We start from the raw sequence: 17460 nt of genomic DNA on the forward strand, positions 1-17460 counted from the left end.
CATCTTAGTTCTAGGCTCTTGGGAACGGAAAAAAGCTCCTCCTACCTCCGACGGAGCCCACTGAGACACCCTGACGACCCCGGCAACCTCCTCCCACCTCCGGTAAGCCCGTACAGCGGCGAAAATCTCCGAACAGCGAAGAACAAACCCGAACGGCGAGAAATTGCACTGCAAAAAACTATAGTTTTGTGCCGACTTCGCACGCACTTTCTGATCACCTCCAATCTCCGTTTCCGCCGATTTCTTCTTTGGTGAGTAGCCCTACTTGTTGCCTATCACCTCCAATTTTTATCACGCTCTAACTCATTCTCTATCTCTCTCGGTAACATCCGAAACATCGCTCGACGGCAGCAGCGAGCAGAAAACAGCAGCGCCGTGCCGACTTCGCGCGTGTTTTACGGCCACCTCCGGTCTCCGTTTTCACTACCGTCTGCGCCGGTGTGTAGCCCTTTATATTGTCTATCACACGATATCTTTCTTTCATTTGGGCTTATTTTCTACCTCTCGTTATATTGCTTCGAATATCGCTCGACGGCACCGTGGCAATTTCATTCATAGAGATACATTAATACACATTTTCGTTCTTTCTTAATTACGGCATTTCTCTTCATTCCCCTTCTACTCTACTTCTCCTTACCTTTTTTTTTTTCTTCTTCTAGCTAATAGATTAATGCTCTGTGCGTCTCGGCCAGGACGACGAGCTTGAGAAAGCTCTTAGTTTTAGAGAGAGGTGAGAGAGAGAGAGAGGAGATGAGAGAGAGATGATATGAGTGCTGAGTCAGAGATATTGAGGAGAGAGGATAATGATAGTTTGAGAATTTTAACTTAGCTGGCATGTGATAATTGATAAAAAGGAGCTGCAGTACAAAGTGTCACACTTCAAGCGGCTGATCCACATGGAAAAAACTATGAGGGGCCTTGTCACATGAAGTTTCTGCTTTTGGGGCCTGGACACATTTTTCCCAAAATGGTTTTTTAAATAAAAATGCCCTTTCAGAAAACGGAGTGAGAGAGACTCACAGCCTACGAAAAAAATGACGGTGACACCAACCCGAGCACAGTCACCAGTGGGGTCCATCCGTCAGCCTCAGACGTCATAACAGTGGGTCCCACTCCCACTGGTTGCTCCCAAATGCCAGGCCTCGTTGAGAGCGCCCCCCTCAACGAAAACCTCTCTGTCCTCGCTCGCTCGCTCTCTCTCTCTCTCTCTCTCTCTCTCTCGCTCTGAACCCTAATCGAATAACTGCGTCTTCGACCTCTCTCCAAATCCCCTCTCCCATTTCTCGGTGGAGTTTCTCTCCGTCGATCCCTCACCGGACTCGATGCTAGGATCCGGTGAGCTTTCGATTCTCTCCTTTGAATTGATTGTTTGAGTTTCCCCCTTAATTCTTTGAAATGCGGTGGATTTCCCTTTGTTATTTTTCTCAATTGGAGGAGCAATGAGGTCACAATTGCGCTGAATTTGAAATTTCTCGCAAATTTTGGGGTCTCGTTGATTTTGGCGTTACATTGGATTATCCTTACTTTGTAGTGGATGTTTTTTCTACATTTAGTGCACAGAGAGAATTGTGGGTTAGTTGAGTTTAATTATTAGAGTAGACAAGTAGAGAGTTTTACCATGAGTTTTGCTTGAGCAGTGTACAGTGTAGTCTGGCCTTAGCTCTTGTTGTTGGTTTATGCTTTTAATTTGAAGAACTCCTCTACTTAGCTGGAATTCTAACTGGTTCTCATTCTGTATACGTGGATTAGGACAAGTTGAACTAATATTTTTGCCTTGAAGCGTATTGTGCCTGAGTTGTCAAATGCTGAGCCTGCTGCATTGGGAAGATTTAAACTGAGAACCTCGTATAAGGGAAACGGGTTTCTAAATGCCTAAAAAAGTTATGTGTGGGTTGAAGAGAATGTCATTTAGAGCCCTAAATGATTTTAGCTATTTACTGATTGGTATATGGCGAGTTTTTGAATATAAGGCAGAACAGAAAAAGGAGAAGAGACTGCTTTGGTGTTTTTGTTGTCTATTCCCGCTATGAAATGCGGTGGGTATAATCTGTTTCTTGACTGCATTCACTATGAAGGTTAATAAGCTTTAATGCCATTTATAGATTATGATCGATTCTTGCGTAGGGAGTTCTTTTGTGTTAGTTGGAGACGAGGTTTTATTTGACAAAATTCCTTTTGACCTTGGGCTTGTTTGATGCCTCACAGTTGTATGCATTTCTTGTTAATAATCTTATTATCTAACATTTACATTCATGTAATGCAGAAGATAGGGCTTCCAAAAATGTAGTCGATTATTCGGATCCTTATGTCGTATCCAATCTTTTTCAAGATGGTGGGAAATATGGAAGTGTTACGAAAGATTATGAAGCTTTGCAGACTCAAAGAAAGCAGGTGTTTGGTTATCTGTCATTTCAACCACCTTTTTCCGGTCCTTGTTTAGGTCCACAAAAGCTTTCTCAGTCTTATGTTGTTACTGAATCCGAACCATCACCCGGATCTAAAGAAATGAAGGATGTTATTGATTTAGAAGAACCGCAAGAATCAAAAGATAAAACGGGAGCAGATACCATGTCAGTGATAGTTGTTGATTCAGATGATGAGGATGGATCTCAGCAAGTTCAAAAGCAACCTTCTCTTCATGATTTTCGAGCATGGTTGAACTCTCAGATGGCGGAGCGACTAAGAAAGAATAAATCACCTCTTGTGGCATCTGATTCTATTCTTCCACTTTCTTGTGTGCCAGGAAATGCCATAGAAGCAAAAAAACTACCTTCTATCCAGTATGAAAAAGTTGTTCTGCATAATGCAGCTGAGAAGCATCTTGCTTCAAAACTTGAGGTATGTTCCCAACTTCCCTTCTGTTTTTGCCAGTAAACTCTCAGTCACAAGTGTGTGTACAATACGAAAGATCAGTTTGTATTCTAACCTGAATGATATTAAATTCTTCAGCTATGTATCTATGGAAAAATTATCAGACCATGATGGGAAACAAGAGCTAGTAATTAAGTAATTGCAGACTTGCAGTAGAATTTAACTATCAGTCCATGATGGTAAACAAGAGCTAGTAGATAACTGAACATTGTTACCTTCGTAAAACATTGTAATGTTGTGTTTAATTTATATCCGTATGATATAATTCCATTTGTTTAGTAAATGTGATTTCATATTTTTAAGGAACATCCCTTGCATGCATATTCCTTGTTATCGTATTATGTCGATGCTAGTTTCAAGTATTTTTATTGAGAATTTTTTTGGGTATCTTGAGCAACTTAAAGCTGGAAAGTTCAGGATGATTTTTCATCCAAAGATGAAAACTTATGCTGGTTAACCAATCCCCTCTATAGGCTGTAACTTTTTCCTTTGGAGGACAGTGCACTCTGCATCTTTCAACTTAGTTCAATAGGTCCCACTCCGAGTCATTATTCTACTATTACCATGAGCCATCCACCGCCCTTTATTCGCTTACCCCTCTCTCCTTGTTCGGCATTTCTCAACATCCCCATTCATCTGGTTAATATCATAAACTGAGAAGCTCTGATAACCGTTCCACGTACTGTTATTTAGACTTGCCTGTTGCCTGTTGAGGCTGGATTTTTTACTTGGGAGTAAGAGAGACATGCATCACTGTGAAATAACCCATCAAAGACAACTTCCTAAATGCTAAACTTCAGTCACTGTCTGTCTCAATGATGACCATATCTGTTTGTGATCCATGATTAGCATGGATCTCTATTAGTGACTCTCAGCGTAGACATCTAGTCGTGATTTATCAAACCTTCTGTTAATGGTCCATGGCACGGCAAACCTTGTTGAACTTGATCAGGATCAGCCATGTCTCACTTTATGTCTTCGCATGCTCGCAGATGTGAAACTATCAGTTCGCATTTCATGAGTTGTTTACATGTAAGTACAAACCACCTCCAAGATTAGAGGAATGCATGCCTCATTTGACATTCTAGTTAGTGTCCTAAAGATGGCAGCGTGCGAAATTACGTTGCTAACTAAATATATGTAAATTTTCTTTGGCAAGCAGTAGGGCTTATGATTCTAGGGCAATCAACCAACTGTGTTTAATTTTCAATTTGCTAAATCGTTAATTTGATAATCCCTCATTCAAGCATTCGGCAAACACTTACAATTTTTTGTGCATTCTTCCTCCTATGGACCTCCACCTGACATTACAACCATCACAGCTTCCTATTCTCTTCACGGTATTTGACACATCTCAGCATTGTAAGCGCTTGGAGTCTGGCTCGAGTAGTAAACTACACAGCAGGTGCCTAATTTCATTACATACATCACACCCTACACATTTCATCACATTTAGTTCAGTTATTACATACACATGGCATACAAGCACTACAGCACGTTTATCACATTGCATTGTCTCTAATTTCGATAAATTTAACTTCTGACATCATGATGCATGCCATATTCATCTCATCATTTGTCTACTCCCTGTTCCATCATTCACAAACCATAATATTCCAGTCTTCCACCCTTGTTATATATGCACACATCTAATCCTTGGTTCCTTCACAAGTGTACACATAGCTATACCCGACATTGTTCTACACAAACAAATGTATTGCTCCTGGGGAAGTCATGTACATACATAGACATGTATGTACATACATATATAAGTTATCCAAAGTATGGGTATCAGTAAGGCTTTTGAATTGTCTAAGGAAACATGTAATATTAGTAAGGCCTTAGAATTTTCTAACAAACTATTAAAATTTATTTTCACTCACTGAACTATTAAAATGTAATATTAGTAAGGCCCTAAACACTACTCTTTTTTCTTACAGGTCTGCAAAATCATATGTCTAGATGTTTAATAATAGATAATTCACATTTTCCCAAACTTTGGAGCAGGTTAAAATCTTTTATCTACCATAGTTAATAGATTTCCTGAAAGTTGAACCACCGATTTAGTCCCCACCTATAATTTCAAAATAATCAGGAGCAGTAATAATTTGCAACCATCAATTAGATTAGTTGGATTCATATTCCAGTCTCAAGATCATCCAACAGCTATCTGAATCGAGATTAGGTAACAATGGCAACTACTATATTATTAAAATGACTAATTCGGAAATAGAAGAGAAATCAGTTGGGATTCACTACTTTATGAATACCCATCATCCTTTTGGTTAGACATGGATAGAGAGCAACCCCAGAGCTACTAACAAGGGTTCATGATTTACAAGTGAATGGCTTGTGGATCTTCATTAAATTGCTAGAAAACTACACATTAATTTCTTATCCTTGAGTTATTTCAATTTTCAAACCTTGAAAAGCTCTGAAAAAGTAAGATATCCATCATTATTTCCTTATTAACAATATATGCTAATTGGATTATACATGTACCCAAAGACGAGAAACGATATATTACAATTTATTTCACAAGGCATAGTTCATTGGTTGATAAAATTAGAAAGTCTTCTTTTTATCATTGTTCTCAACCTGAAAACATGACATCTTAGAAGAGCATTAAATGGCAAGTCCTTTTTTATTTATGCGTAATGGAAGCATGAAAAAATGTAACCTAGACAGAATTGGTTCTCATCTCTTGTGCAACCAATGCGAAATCACGCATTCTACCCAAAACTATGGTTATTTCGCCATCAATATGGCAATGTCTTAGCTTATTGAGTCACAAGAGACTAGAGAAAGAATGTCAAGTATGAAGAGTAAGTGTTAGTCATTTATGATATGCTACAAGTGATGGTGGAAGGGTAAAGAAGGTGGTCAATTGGAAGTGATAGAGGTAGCTAAGTGATAGGCTATGTTACTTGGGTATTACATTACCCGGGTACTTACTATCATGAAGCCGCACCCATACCTGACATGTACCCTCACCTAAACTTCATGGACACTCCTTGCATATATGCATACATTTTTTCAGAAATGTACTCAATTATATGATATATGATTTAAATATTTAATTTAAAATACTTGTCAAACATTTCTTGGATGTATATCCTACAGTTCACATCCATTTCTTGAAACTCGTTTGACATGGGTTGTATTTGTTTCAACTCATATCTAAGTTTAAAATTATGCTTTGAAAGGGACATTCGGATGTCTAGTTCAAAAATGAGTACTTTTCGATCTGAAACAATCAACATGAGAAAAGAAGCTAAAAATTGTGATGGGATTTGAATTATAAATTTATAATAACACATGAATTGAAATGTATTCGTAGAAATATTTGGAAGAAAAAAAGGATATTTAGCTGCAATAAAAGCTTTTTCTTTAGCAATAATAAGAATTGATATGTTGATATAATTTTTTTTATTGATCCATTGCACGACATTGCAATATGCTGATAGAAATAGTAACTCCAATGATTTCTTTGTCCTCGACGCCTATTATTTCTAGGAATTAGTCACTTCAACGATTTGGATGGAGTGTGACCCATGTTGCCAAAAGTAAAATTACAATAAAAGGTATGATATATGGATAATGCAAAAATAGAATGAGAAAAGTGAAAAAATAATAATAGAAAATAAATAATATATAAAAATATATCCATGTCACATATCTAACATAAAAGGGAAGAAAATAGAAGAAAGGAGTCATTAGTCCGATCATTTGTAGGAACTACCCCTAATAACAAACTTGCAAAATGGATAAATAATTCTTCTAATAACCCCGAACCTAATCTTCGCAAAAAAGTACGTACTGTACTTTTATATTACGCAATTCAATCATATTCTATAAATAAAATTCCACTGACCACCAAAAGGATTCCGTGTGTTCCTTTTAGTTTCAGGAAATGAATGTGAAGTGTAGAATATACATCCAAGAAGTGTATGACAATTGTTTTAAAATTAAACATATATCATATAATTGATTATATGTGTGAATAAATGCATGCATATATCCAAGGAGTGTTTATGAAATTTTGGTAAGCATACATGTCAGATGTGTTGGGTACAGGTACAGCTTCATGATAAAAGTACTCATGCTAAGTTGTATGGAAACGAGAACGAGAATAGGTACTGGTGCGGCTGAGGGTACAAGTTTAAATCTTTTATTTTAAGGAGTTGCTTAATTTTAAAATCTATTATTTTAAGGAGTTTTTTGAATGTCTAGTTGAAAAATGAGCATTTTCCAATTTGTAACAATCAACATAACAAAAAACATAAAAATGTATAGCTATGTTCTTGTACCCTATATTTTACAAATTTACTATGTCCCGTATCCCCACCGGTATTTGTACCCGTATTCGTTCTCATGCAACTTCGGTCATAGGTGTCTAGCTATTCTTAATGGTGGCTAGTAGCGAAGGGGAACATGAGGATGAGCTTTAGCAGTGACCAAGCAAAGGCAAGTGGTGAATGTGGTGGGGAGGTGGTCGACCAATTTTAGGAGAGCGTGAGGAAGGTTGATTGTAAGGAAAATGTGAGATTGGCAATGCGCCACTAACTCTGGAGAGATGAGGGATGGAGGAGAAAAAGAACAAGGAAGAGTGTGACGAGAGAATGAGATGAATATGAGGGGTGATTTCCTTCTGGAATTGCTATGCATCGACGAGGGGGGGGGGGATTAATTGTTAGTATGGGAGGCAACTAAGTCAGACGGCTAGGCTTAAGAATAACTAATGACTAATTGGACTTTACTTAATCATTAGTTACTTACATTTATACACCACGATAGGTAATTAGTTAATGAGGTTGCACTCGTATAAACTCTTATAAATTTTAACAAACCACATTATCTTATGATATCTTCGCTATATTGCATCCCGAAGTCTTCATTACATTGCCAATTCTACAGTAGTAAAAATGTTTTGGCTATTATATAGATGATGGACATTGTTAACCAGAGTAGTGGATGAAACTGGTTTGAAAAACATTTGAGCATAAGTTTGTTGGTTAATACCTGGTGCAATGTTTAGCATTCCACAACCAAGTCAAATCTTTTGCTTTGAGCAAAAGTAACTCTAGGTAGGACCTTTCTATATATCATTATTGTGTTCCAATAAGGGAGGTAACATGGAATATACTATTTATTCTTGATGTATTGAGGAGTGTAAATTATATAGCTCTAATCTATATTCTTTATTTGCATATGTGGTGTTGTTTAGTCTTTATGTTTTCATTTTCGTCTTTTGTATTTTGTGCATGAACTTTTTGTTTACACTTATGGAAGGAAGTTGATTACTTGGTATATGATACTTGTAATCTTTATACAACTTTATTTCATTGTTTAAGTTATTATCGACCAGACTTTTTCCGAAATATTTCTGTTGGTGATATGAGTTAAGATATGCTTTCTTATAGAAAATTTTGTTTGTGCAGAATCGACAATATCTTACAACAAGAAAAAGGGAAGGTGCTTCTATAGAGAATATAGAGAAGGTTAAGATATTTTCTTTTGTTGATATATTATTGACGTTTCTGTTCGTTTAGAAAAGTCATATTTAATTATAACAAGTCATCTTTTTATGATTTGCATTGTGCAGAGTCAAAGAGTAAAAGTTGCAAGAGATGGAAGAGAAGATGATGCTCTAGCTACTCAAGTGAGTTCACCACTCATTTCCTCTGAGGACCATTACTACACACCAACCATCATGACTCATCATGATGATACAGAAACATCAGAAAGTGACGGGTTAGAAGATATTTGGAAAGATATGTCTATGGCAACAGAATTCTCAAAGGTATTTAACTAATTTTTATATTCCTTAAGACCTTTTTGTTGAGCTCATCACTTGTGATATTTTTGTTTTTTTGTATATTTATTTGTCCTTCAACCTTTTGGAATCAGTCCACATCTTTATTCTTTTAGGTATTTTGCATTTTCATTATTCAATCTACCTTTCTAGAACCTTTTGATAGCTCTACAATTTCTTTGAACACACACGCTTTGCGGGCAGATTCATGTCTATGGTACAAACTGGTTTGACACTAACTACATTCTTAGACAATATTCTCTATGTTCAAGATCGTAGATGAATTGATATTTTTGAGAAGAGAATTTATTTATTTTTACCTCTTCTCTATGTTGTCTCACTTGATCAACTGAAGGATATGAAAATAGTTGAGTGGAAGAGAAGAGCTTAATTTAATATAGGACAAAGAAACTAGACAATATAATTAAAGAGAGAAGGTGAAGTTTTGTAGAAGAATGATAAAAGAAAAAGGTAGTTGGAATAAAAATGGACATAAACATCAAATGGAGTAACATCCACTTGCGTCAAGAAAGTAGCTATAAAATATTTGAGAACACAGAGATAACGAAGGCCTACTGAAGAGAGCTGGTAGTGAAGCAAGGAAGTCTAGAAGGTGCAAAGTGAAGAGAGTTTTATAAACATCCATAAAACGTAGCAATGGTAATTTTTATTGAGAATTTTAAGATTTTAGAGAACGAGATCATGAAAGTGATTGTATAATTCCCTACTTCATTTGGATTTATGTTGGAAGCTCAAGAAAGGAAGGATAGAAAGATATCTGTGTGCAAATTATGATTGTGTGCATGTATTGATAATCTTGCTAAATGAGAGAAATAATGAAGTCTTAGGTATTGTTAAATGTGTAAAAAGTAAATAATAAATATGAAATGGTCCTAGTAATTGTTGATAATGTTAAAGTCAAGTGGTGGAATTACTTTCATAAATTATTTATCAAGATGATGGAATAGATTTAATTTATGACCAAATGGGGCAGCAAATAATTCTTAAAAAAATCATGCTTAGTGAACTTAGAGCATTCCAAAGAAGTAGAATTCAATTTACTATTATATGTATGCTGATGATAGGATGGACGATTGACATGTGGTAAGAGATAGGGAAAAGTTAATACATGCACGACAAGTTGGAGACTCGGAGGTAGCTTCCTTTTAGAATAAAATTAGAGTAAAACAGTTAAGATTCTTTGAGCGCACCCATTAAAAGTATGGAATCATAGGCAATTAATAGCTGATCTACCTTGGAGGAATTGGTTTCACGTGACACCACTTCCACCAAGTGAATAGGATTCCACCAAGTGAATAGGAGAGTCTGTAGATATTCTAAAAATTTGAACTTCAACTCATCATTGCGCATACATTTTCATGTGCACCCAAACTAATATTTTGTTTGGATTTCTACCTCACCCAAACTTCTTACCCTTAAACTTTAGTATACCATACTTGACGGTCTCTATTTTAATTAAGTTCCATTTCACTATATATAATATGTATATACAATAATACATACACATTATGCTTGATTTTTTGGTGCCCAATCAGAATGAAAGATCTGGACCCACCTTGTAAGGGATGATTGCTAGAGTTACTAATGATGCTATGATTGGTAGTCTTACTAATATAAAGATGATCAGATCAATGATTGTTTTATTGACATATATTGAGAAATAGGCATTTTATATTGTTATTCGTGATGCAATTATGTATTTTTTTCAAAATATGAAAACCTGTCGAGGACATTTGTAACACTCTTAAATGATTAACTACCGGGTGAATTGGTGACACCACTTTCCAGAAATCATAAATCCGCCATTTGGCACAACGATAACTAGAGATGAGCCCAAAAAATGAGATTATGAGCGGTTGTTAATATGAGCATGTTAGTTGTTAATTTGATCAAAGATATCACAACCACCACAACAACAACCACCAAGCATCCACCACAAAGTTTAGGATCATCTACATGAATTCTATTCTTCCATCTATTTCTATAATGAGTTATATTCTCCACTAAGTTAACTATTTTTGTATCTTTCTTAATTGTTTTCAACCAAGTTTGTTGGGACCTTCATCTAGTCCTTACTCCTTAGCCCTGTTAACTATAATCTTATCACTTTTCTGAAATGGTTCATTTAGTGATCTCCATTGTACTTGACCGATCCATATCATTTGACTTCTCTCTTATTTTATTTTACCCTCATAGGAGCAAACTCTGATCTCCTATTTATGCCCTCATTTCTTATTTTATCTTTTAATGTATATTTCAATAAGACCATCGTAACATTATTTTGATGGAAGAGATAGTCCTTGATACGACTCAAGATTAGAAAAGGCTTCATGGACTAATTCCAAAGTTTGATTATAGGTTTTACTTTTCTAGGTGTTGTTATTATCTAAATCCTAGTTAGTGGCTACAACATTAGTTTTAAATTTTGTGCTCCATTTAAAAAATGTCATTCCTTTGTAAGCTAATGTCATTTCTTCATTTAGCATTTATAGACTCAGCGTCTAATTTGTGGTTGCAGCATTGTATGTCGAAAATAACAATAGTTAACTTATAGGTTTTAGTAAATTTTCCTTCTTTTTATTTGGTTAGAGATCAATCCGCTGGTGTCTTGCACTCCTGATATTTTGGGAAGCCACTTGTGGCAAGTATCTCACATATGCAATCAAGAAACTAGGAAAATATTCTAAGGTGCTTTTTAACTAACATGCGGCAAGTATCTAGTACATGCAATCAAGAACATAAGAGAATAATGTAACGTTCTATTTAACTAAAATACAATCACTTTGAAAAGACAATTATTTATTTTCGCAGATATTATTTAATGGACACAATCCTTTGAATCATCATCAGTAGCCTGCAGCTTGAACTATAAATACGCATTTGCTGGCAGTCTGCCCTTTGCATTTGGTTATACTGTCACAAACTCACAATATTAGGGAATTATATAATTTAGTTAATTCATAACACAAACTTAGACGATACGATTACAGTTTTATTTGTTCGTTTGTAGCTATGCTATTATCTTGCTCGCGACGTTTTATTGCACTATGTTGTTGTTCAAGTTTTTTAGCAAGAAATGAATAATTATTCTTTCATTTTCTAAAGTTGTTCTCTTTATCCAGTCGACCTTGTGTATGAACATGCAATTAGTATTGCCTATTCTTTACTAGGTTGATTGCTTCCTATATTCTATAACATATGTAATTTGATAATATACTCATTCCACACTGCACTGGCTCTAGGATGAAATGCCAACAGATGAATCAAATCTTGTTCAGGAAGAAGAGGACGATTGTGCTCACTCCTTCATGCTTGAGGATGATCTCGGACTTGTTTGTCGTGTTTGTGGAGTCATTCAGAAGAGAATTGACACAATCTTCGATTACCAGTGGATGAAGGTAGTAGTAGATACTTTCCCAACTCTATGTACGCTACCAACTCTTTTTCTTCTATCATGCATGTTTATATTATGTCCTTATTTAATTTAGGCTATTTTAAAGTTCACTCTCACTCATTGATCCTTTTTGGTGATAGCATGGAACTTTATTTGTTTAAAATGTATTTCTTTTCCCTACGCTTGCAAGTTTGATTATTGTATTGGAAGGAGATCGATAGCAGAATATATATATTTCTATATTTTCCCAACAAAATAATTTTTCTCCTTTATTTTGGGGTGGGGATGTGATGCAGGACAATCATAGACCGTCTTTCTATGTCAGGTTTGGGTGGATTTTTTTCGGTGCAAGGGTGGTTGACAGGTGGGGGGTAATTGGAATTGCAAATATCAACCCCAACCCCTACCCAACAAAAGATAACATCAAAACTATTTATAGGTTTAATAGGACATGATTTATCGAAGAAGAGGTTGGAAATGATTAATTTGGGTTGTTAGTTTTCTATGAGCGGAATATGCAAGCATATTTTAAGTTATATTTGCTATAAGTAGGAAATATGAAACTATGTATAAACATGCGTGCAAACACAAGATAAATAGTGATATCTATCAATATAACTTTGGTTCGAACGATAAATCAGTCAATTACTTTAAAAAAATAATAATAATGTGCTACTTTAGAGCTGTTGATGCCTAGCAAATAATGTTAGTCTCTTTATTCAGTTTTCATCACACAGGGAATGCAAGAAAGAGAACTAATGTGCTACAGTTCCATGCACTTTAACTATTCATTATTGGGTAAATAGATAACAAGCAAGTCAATTTTAATCTTGCCGGTCCACTAAGCAAAATAGTATCCTCCTACATCTTCAAGCTGAAAATTTTAATTTGAAAATTTGAAGTTAGAGTGGATAGGGTTGAGCGCATCTAAGATGGTGTCATCCTAAGCCCATGGATGTTGGTATTCAATAGTTGTCAGACACAATATTGGTGTTCTATAGTTAAGGTAATAATGACGACTCTTTTGAGATACAATGTTAAGTATTTCACGGTTAGGTGATAATGTTGAAGGGAAGGGTTGGGATCCTTTGCGATACAAGAGAGTAGTAAGGAGGTAATATTTCCAAGAAATTTGTACCCAAGAACTTTGGTTCCGATATTAAGGTTCGACGAGTAAAAAAATGGAGGGTTGAAACTTGAGTAGGAAGCAAAAAGGGATCTTAGGAGGCAGAGGATTTTGTCATTGTTGATAGAGGACTTTGTCATTGCTTCCCTTAGAAATGTTTCACGTTAGGGCTTGAGAAAAAAAGATCTTTGAGGCTGAACAAAATAGATTGCTTGAGAAAGAGGGATGGAGCTCTTAAAAATCTCCATTATTATCTTGAGGCCTTCAGAAGTGAATAGTGCGTAACCTTCAGTTTTTTTCTCTATTAAGAAGTTTAATAATAATTAGAGAATGGATTGCGAGGAACACTATTGTCATTGCCAGCTTTAGAAATGGGTCACATGAGGGCTTGAGGAAACAGGTAAGATGAAGGGAGCTCTTAAAAATCTTCATTATCATCTTGAGGTCTTCAGAAGTGGGTAGTGCAAGGTTTTCAATTTTTCACCCCGTTTCTAGTATGGTGTAGTAATGACTAGGACATTGGAATGCGAGGAACTTCATTCTTGCAATTAAAACTTGTGTGTAGTCTACACTATGAATCTGAAAAGTTGCAATGGTACTTGCGAGGCTGCAAAAATTTAATCAACACATTCTCATTCTTCTGACATCATATTGACCAGCTTGAGACTGGATTCAACTCGGTTAACCACATTTCTTGCAAATATGATTGAGCTTCCCTACCACCAAGATGTAACCCTACATGAACTCTCAAATCCCATCCACAGAGAGGATGTCTATCAAATAAAATTTCTAAGATCCTAAAACTCTTAACATCATGTCTTAACCTAAAATAAAGATCAATGTTTTAAATGTCGGATGGTTAAAATTCATATCGGATAGCGGAAATTGGGGTTATGTCGGGGGACATGAAAAAAATATTGGATTGCCATATTGGATGGTGTGCATATATGTAATATAAATATCATTAATAAAATCTAAACATACTTAATAAATTCTATTATCTAAACATATAAAAAAGTAAATAACTTATAATGCTTACGGTTGATGTTGAACGAAGGAAGTGAGAAAAGAGGAGTTCGATGTTGGCGGTTAAGGAGAGAGAAGATCCCCGATATTGATGTCAAAGAACATCTCGGAGAAGAGACCGATGAGATGTCGAAGGAGAGAAAATAGGAGGGATGAAAATGACTTTGGCCTTTTTTTCTTCTATTTTTCCTAACTGATTGGGTTTTGTCTTTGGGAGCAATATTAAGACAATAAGGAATTTAAAACCAAACCTGATTAAATAAACATAAAAAAATTAGTCAATTTTTCAGACTGAAAAATCGACCGACATAGCCGACATGTCCTCCGATATATCCGCCCGACATATTTGACATGTCCCCCGATATATCCGACATGAACCCTGAAAATGCAATACGTATTGAAAAGCTTCATATCGTATTGATTGACCCCTAAATCCAACATGTCGGCCAACATGTCCGACATGGCTACCAATATTTAAAACATTGATAAAGATCATATCAAATATTACTAGAATAAAAAAATATTCTAATGGATCTTAAAATCTTCTGAGGGACGGGCCACAATTGTCTTGTATGACTATGTTTACCTCGTTTGTTATGATTCTCACTCTTTGAGCTATAAAAAGAAATAGCATCCATGAGTTGTTTGAGAAAAGAGTAAAGAGAAATACTAATTGTCATTTAGATTAAATGTGGACCATCCGTGCCAAGTTTATTGCCAAAAGGTCTTTTCTCGATGAAAGCGGTAATGTTTGATCAGTGTTTTTAGAGAAGTATACGTGGCATCAAAATCAAATTAGAATATGGATGTGACAATGAGTTTTAAATTTGGACATCTACGTCAAGTTTCACCTTTCAAATTTTTGGAAAGCCCCTCTGTTGATCATAATTTTTTTCCATAGGGAAAAAAGCTTAAATATTCTTGACGATATTACATAAAGTAGAGAGGTAAAACCTTCCAAACATTTCCTGCAAATAAAAGAAAAAAAACTATATGTGTATGTGCGCGTGCGCGGCGCAGGGATATCTCTCTCTTTTCGTTAATATACTATTGTCAAGCTCCAACTTATAATTCTTTCAATTTGCTACGTTAATGAAATAAATTGTTATTAGTTATCACGATAATGTGAACCATATAAATTTCTAAAGATCTACATGCAAAATGGTCCATGGGGCTGATTAAGTTGTGTTGTTTCCATATTATTACTGCCTATATGATTTGAATTCTTAAACATTTTTTTTCCTTCCCGAAATCAAATTGCAATTCTGCTACTGAATTAGTTTTTACAATTTCTCGTACTTACCAGGGCACTCGATCGACAAGGACTTACATGCCTGGATCAAGAAATTCCAATTTGGGTGACATAGCTGAAACCTCTGGGAAGGACATCACTGAGCACTTACTTCTTGCTGCAGATATTTCTATCCATCCAAGACACATGAAGCAGATGAAGCCCCATCAAATAGAAGGTTTTAACTTCTTGGTTAAAAATTTGCTGGGTGATCCCCCAGGGGGTTGCATATTGGCTCATGCGCCTGGGTCTGGGAAAACATTTATGCTCATAAGCTTTATCCAGAGCTTTATGGCCAAGGATCTTCATGCAAGGCCGTTAGTTGTTCTGCCAAAGGGCATTTTGTCTACCTGGAGAAAAGAATTCCAGCGCTGGCAAGTGGAAGACATCCCTCTGTATGATTTTTACTCCTCCAAGGCTGATAGCAGATCGCAACAATTGGAAATGTTAAACAAGTGGCAAGAAAACAGGAGTATTCTACTTCTGGGCTACAAGCAGTTTGCCAATATTATCTGTGAAGGTGGCAATAACAATGTAACAGCAGCGTGTCAGGAAAAGCTCTTAAAGATCCCAACTCTTCTCATTCTTGATGAAGGCCATACTCCACGAAATGATAACACCGACATGGTGGATTCACTTGCAAAAGTTAGAACTCCATGCAAAGTAGTACTTTCAGGAACCTTATTCCAGAATCATGTGGGAGAAGTGTTCAATATTCTGAAGCTTGTACGCCCAAATTTTATGAAGAGTGAGAAGTCACGAGCTATTGTCAAGCGTATTTTGAGCCGTGTACATATATCAGGTGGCAGGAAGCCAACCAAGGGTAACCAGGAGTCATATTTCTGTGAGTTGGTTGAGGAGACTTTACGGAGTGATGAAAACTATAAGAGGAAAATTGCAGTCATCCAAGAGCTCAGGGACATGACACGAGATGTGCTTCACTATTACAAAGGAGATTTCTTGGATGAACTCCCTGGATTGATAGACTTCACTGTACTTTTGAATCTTGGCTCGAAGCAGAAAGAAATTATCAGAAAGTTAGGTAAGCTTGATAAGTTCACGAAAAGCTCTTTGGAGAAGGCCATTTATATTCATCCACAACTAATGGAACTTCGAGAAAATGATAATGGGGTTAAGGATAACGGTATTAGCATTGAAAAGGTCGATGCTATCATAGAATCCATAAATATTGCAGATGGGGCAAAAGCAAAATTCTTTCTAAATCTGTTGGCGATGGCTGAGCGATCTGGGGAGAGGATGCTCGTCTTTAGTCAATACCTTCTTCCGTTGAAATTTTTAGAAAGGTTGGTAATTTCGCTAAAGGGATGGCGTTCTGGAAAAGAAATCTTTGTCATCTTTGGTGATTCTAGTCCTGAAGATCGAGAACGTTCAATGGACCAATTCAACAACTCCCCTGATGCCAAGATTTTCTTTGGATCCATTAAAGCTTGTGGGGAGGGCGTTTCTCTTGTTGGTGCATCTAGAGTTGTCATCTTAGATGTTCATCTTAACCCTTCAGTTACTCGTCAAGCAATTGGGCGTGCATTTCGGCCAGGTCAAGAGAAAAAAGTTTACATATATAGGTTGGTTGCTGCTGAATCTCACGAGGAGGATGATCACAATACCTCCTTTAGGAAGGAATTAATATCAAAGCTGTGGTTTGAGTGGAGTGAGCATTTTGGTCAATTCGACTTTGAGTTGGCTGCCATTGATATTGAAGATAGTCAAGATGTGTTCTTTGATTACCCTGTACTAAGGGAAAATATCAAAGCTCTTTACAGAAGGTTAGTGATATATTCTGGTTATAATGCTAATGCATATTTGTTTCACATCTTAACAAATTGACAGTTTTCCATTCATAATGGAATGGACTCTTGACAAATACCTTTATTGTCTATTTAATATTATCATAAATA

General features: G+C 36.1%; 1 protein-coding gene across 1 annotated transcript in view; it reads left to right on the top strand.

Annotated features, from left to right (window-relative positions):
• The window catches only part of LOC109851582 (protein CHROMATIN REMODELING 35), a 17715-nt gene continuing 1279 nt past the window's right edge, over positions 1025 to 17460 (top strand). The window contains exons 1-6 of the mRNA XM_020421793.1: positions 1025 to 1335; positions 2264 to 2838; positions 8313 to 8372; positions 8477 to 8674; positions 11950 to 12105; positions 15560 to 17328. Coding sequence (XP_020277382.1) covers positions 1323 to 1335; positions 2264 to 2838; positions 8313 to 8372; positions 8477 to 8674; positions 11950 to 12105; positions 15560 to 17328 — 2771 coding nt within the window. The 5' untranslated portion in view covers positions 1025 to 1322. The remainder of the gene's footprint in view (positions 1336 to 2263; positions 2839 to 8312; positions 8373 to 8476; positions 8675 to 11949; positions 12106 to 15559; positions 17329 to 17460) is intronic.

This window comes from Asparagus officinalis, chromosome 8 (genome assembly GCF_001876935.1).
Source record: "Asparagus officinalis chromosome 8, Aspof.V1, whole genome shotgun sequence".
Classification (NCBI taxonomy): Eukaryota; Viridiplantae; Streptophyta; class Magnoliopsida; order Asparagales; family Asparagaceae; genus Asparagus; species Asparagus officinalis.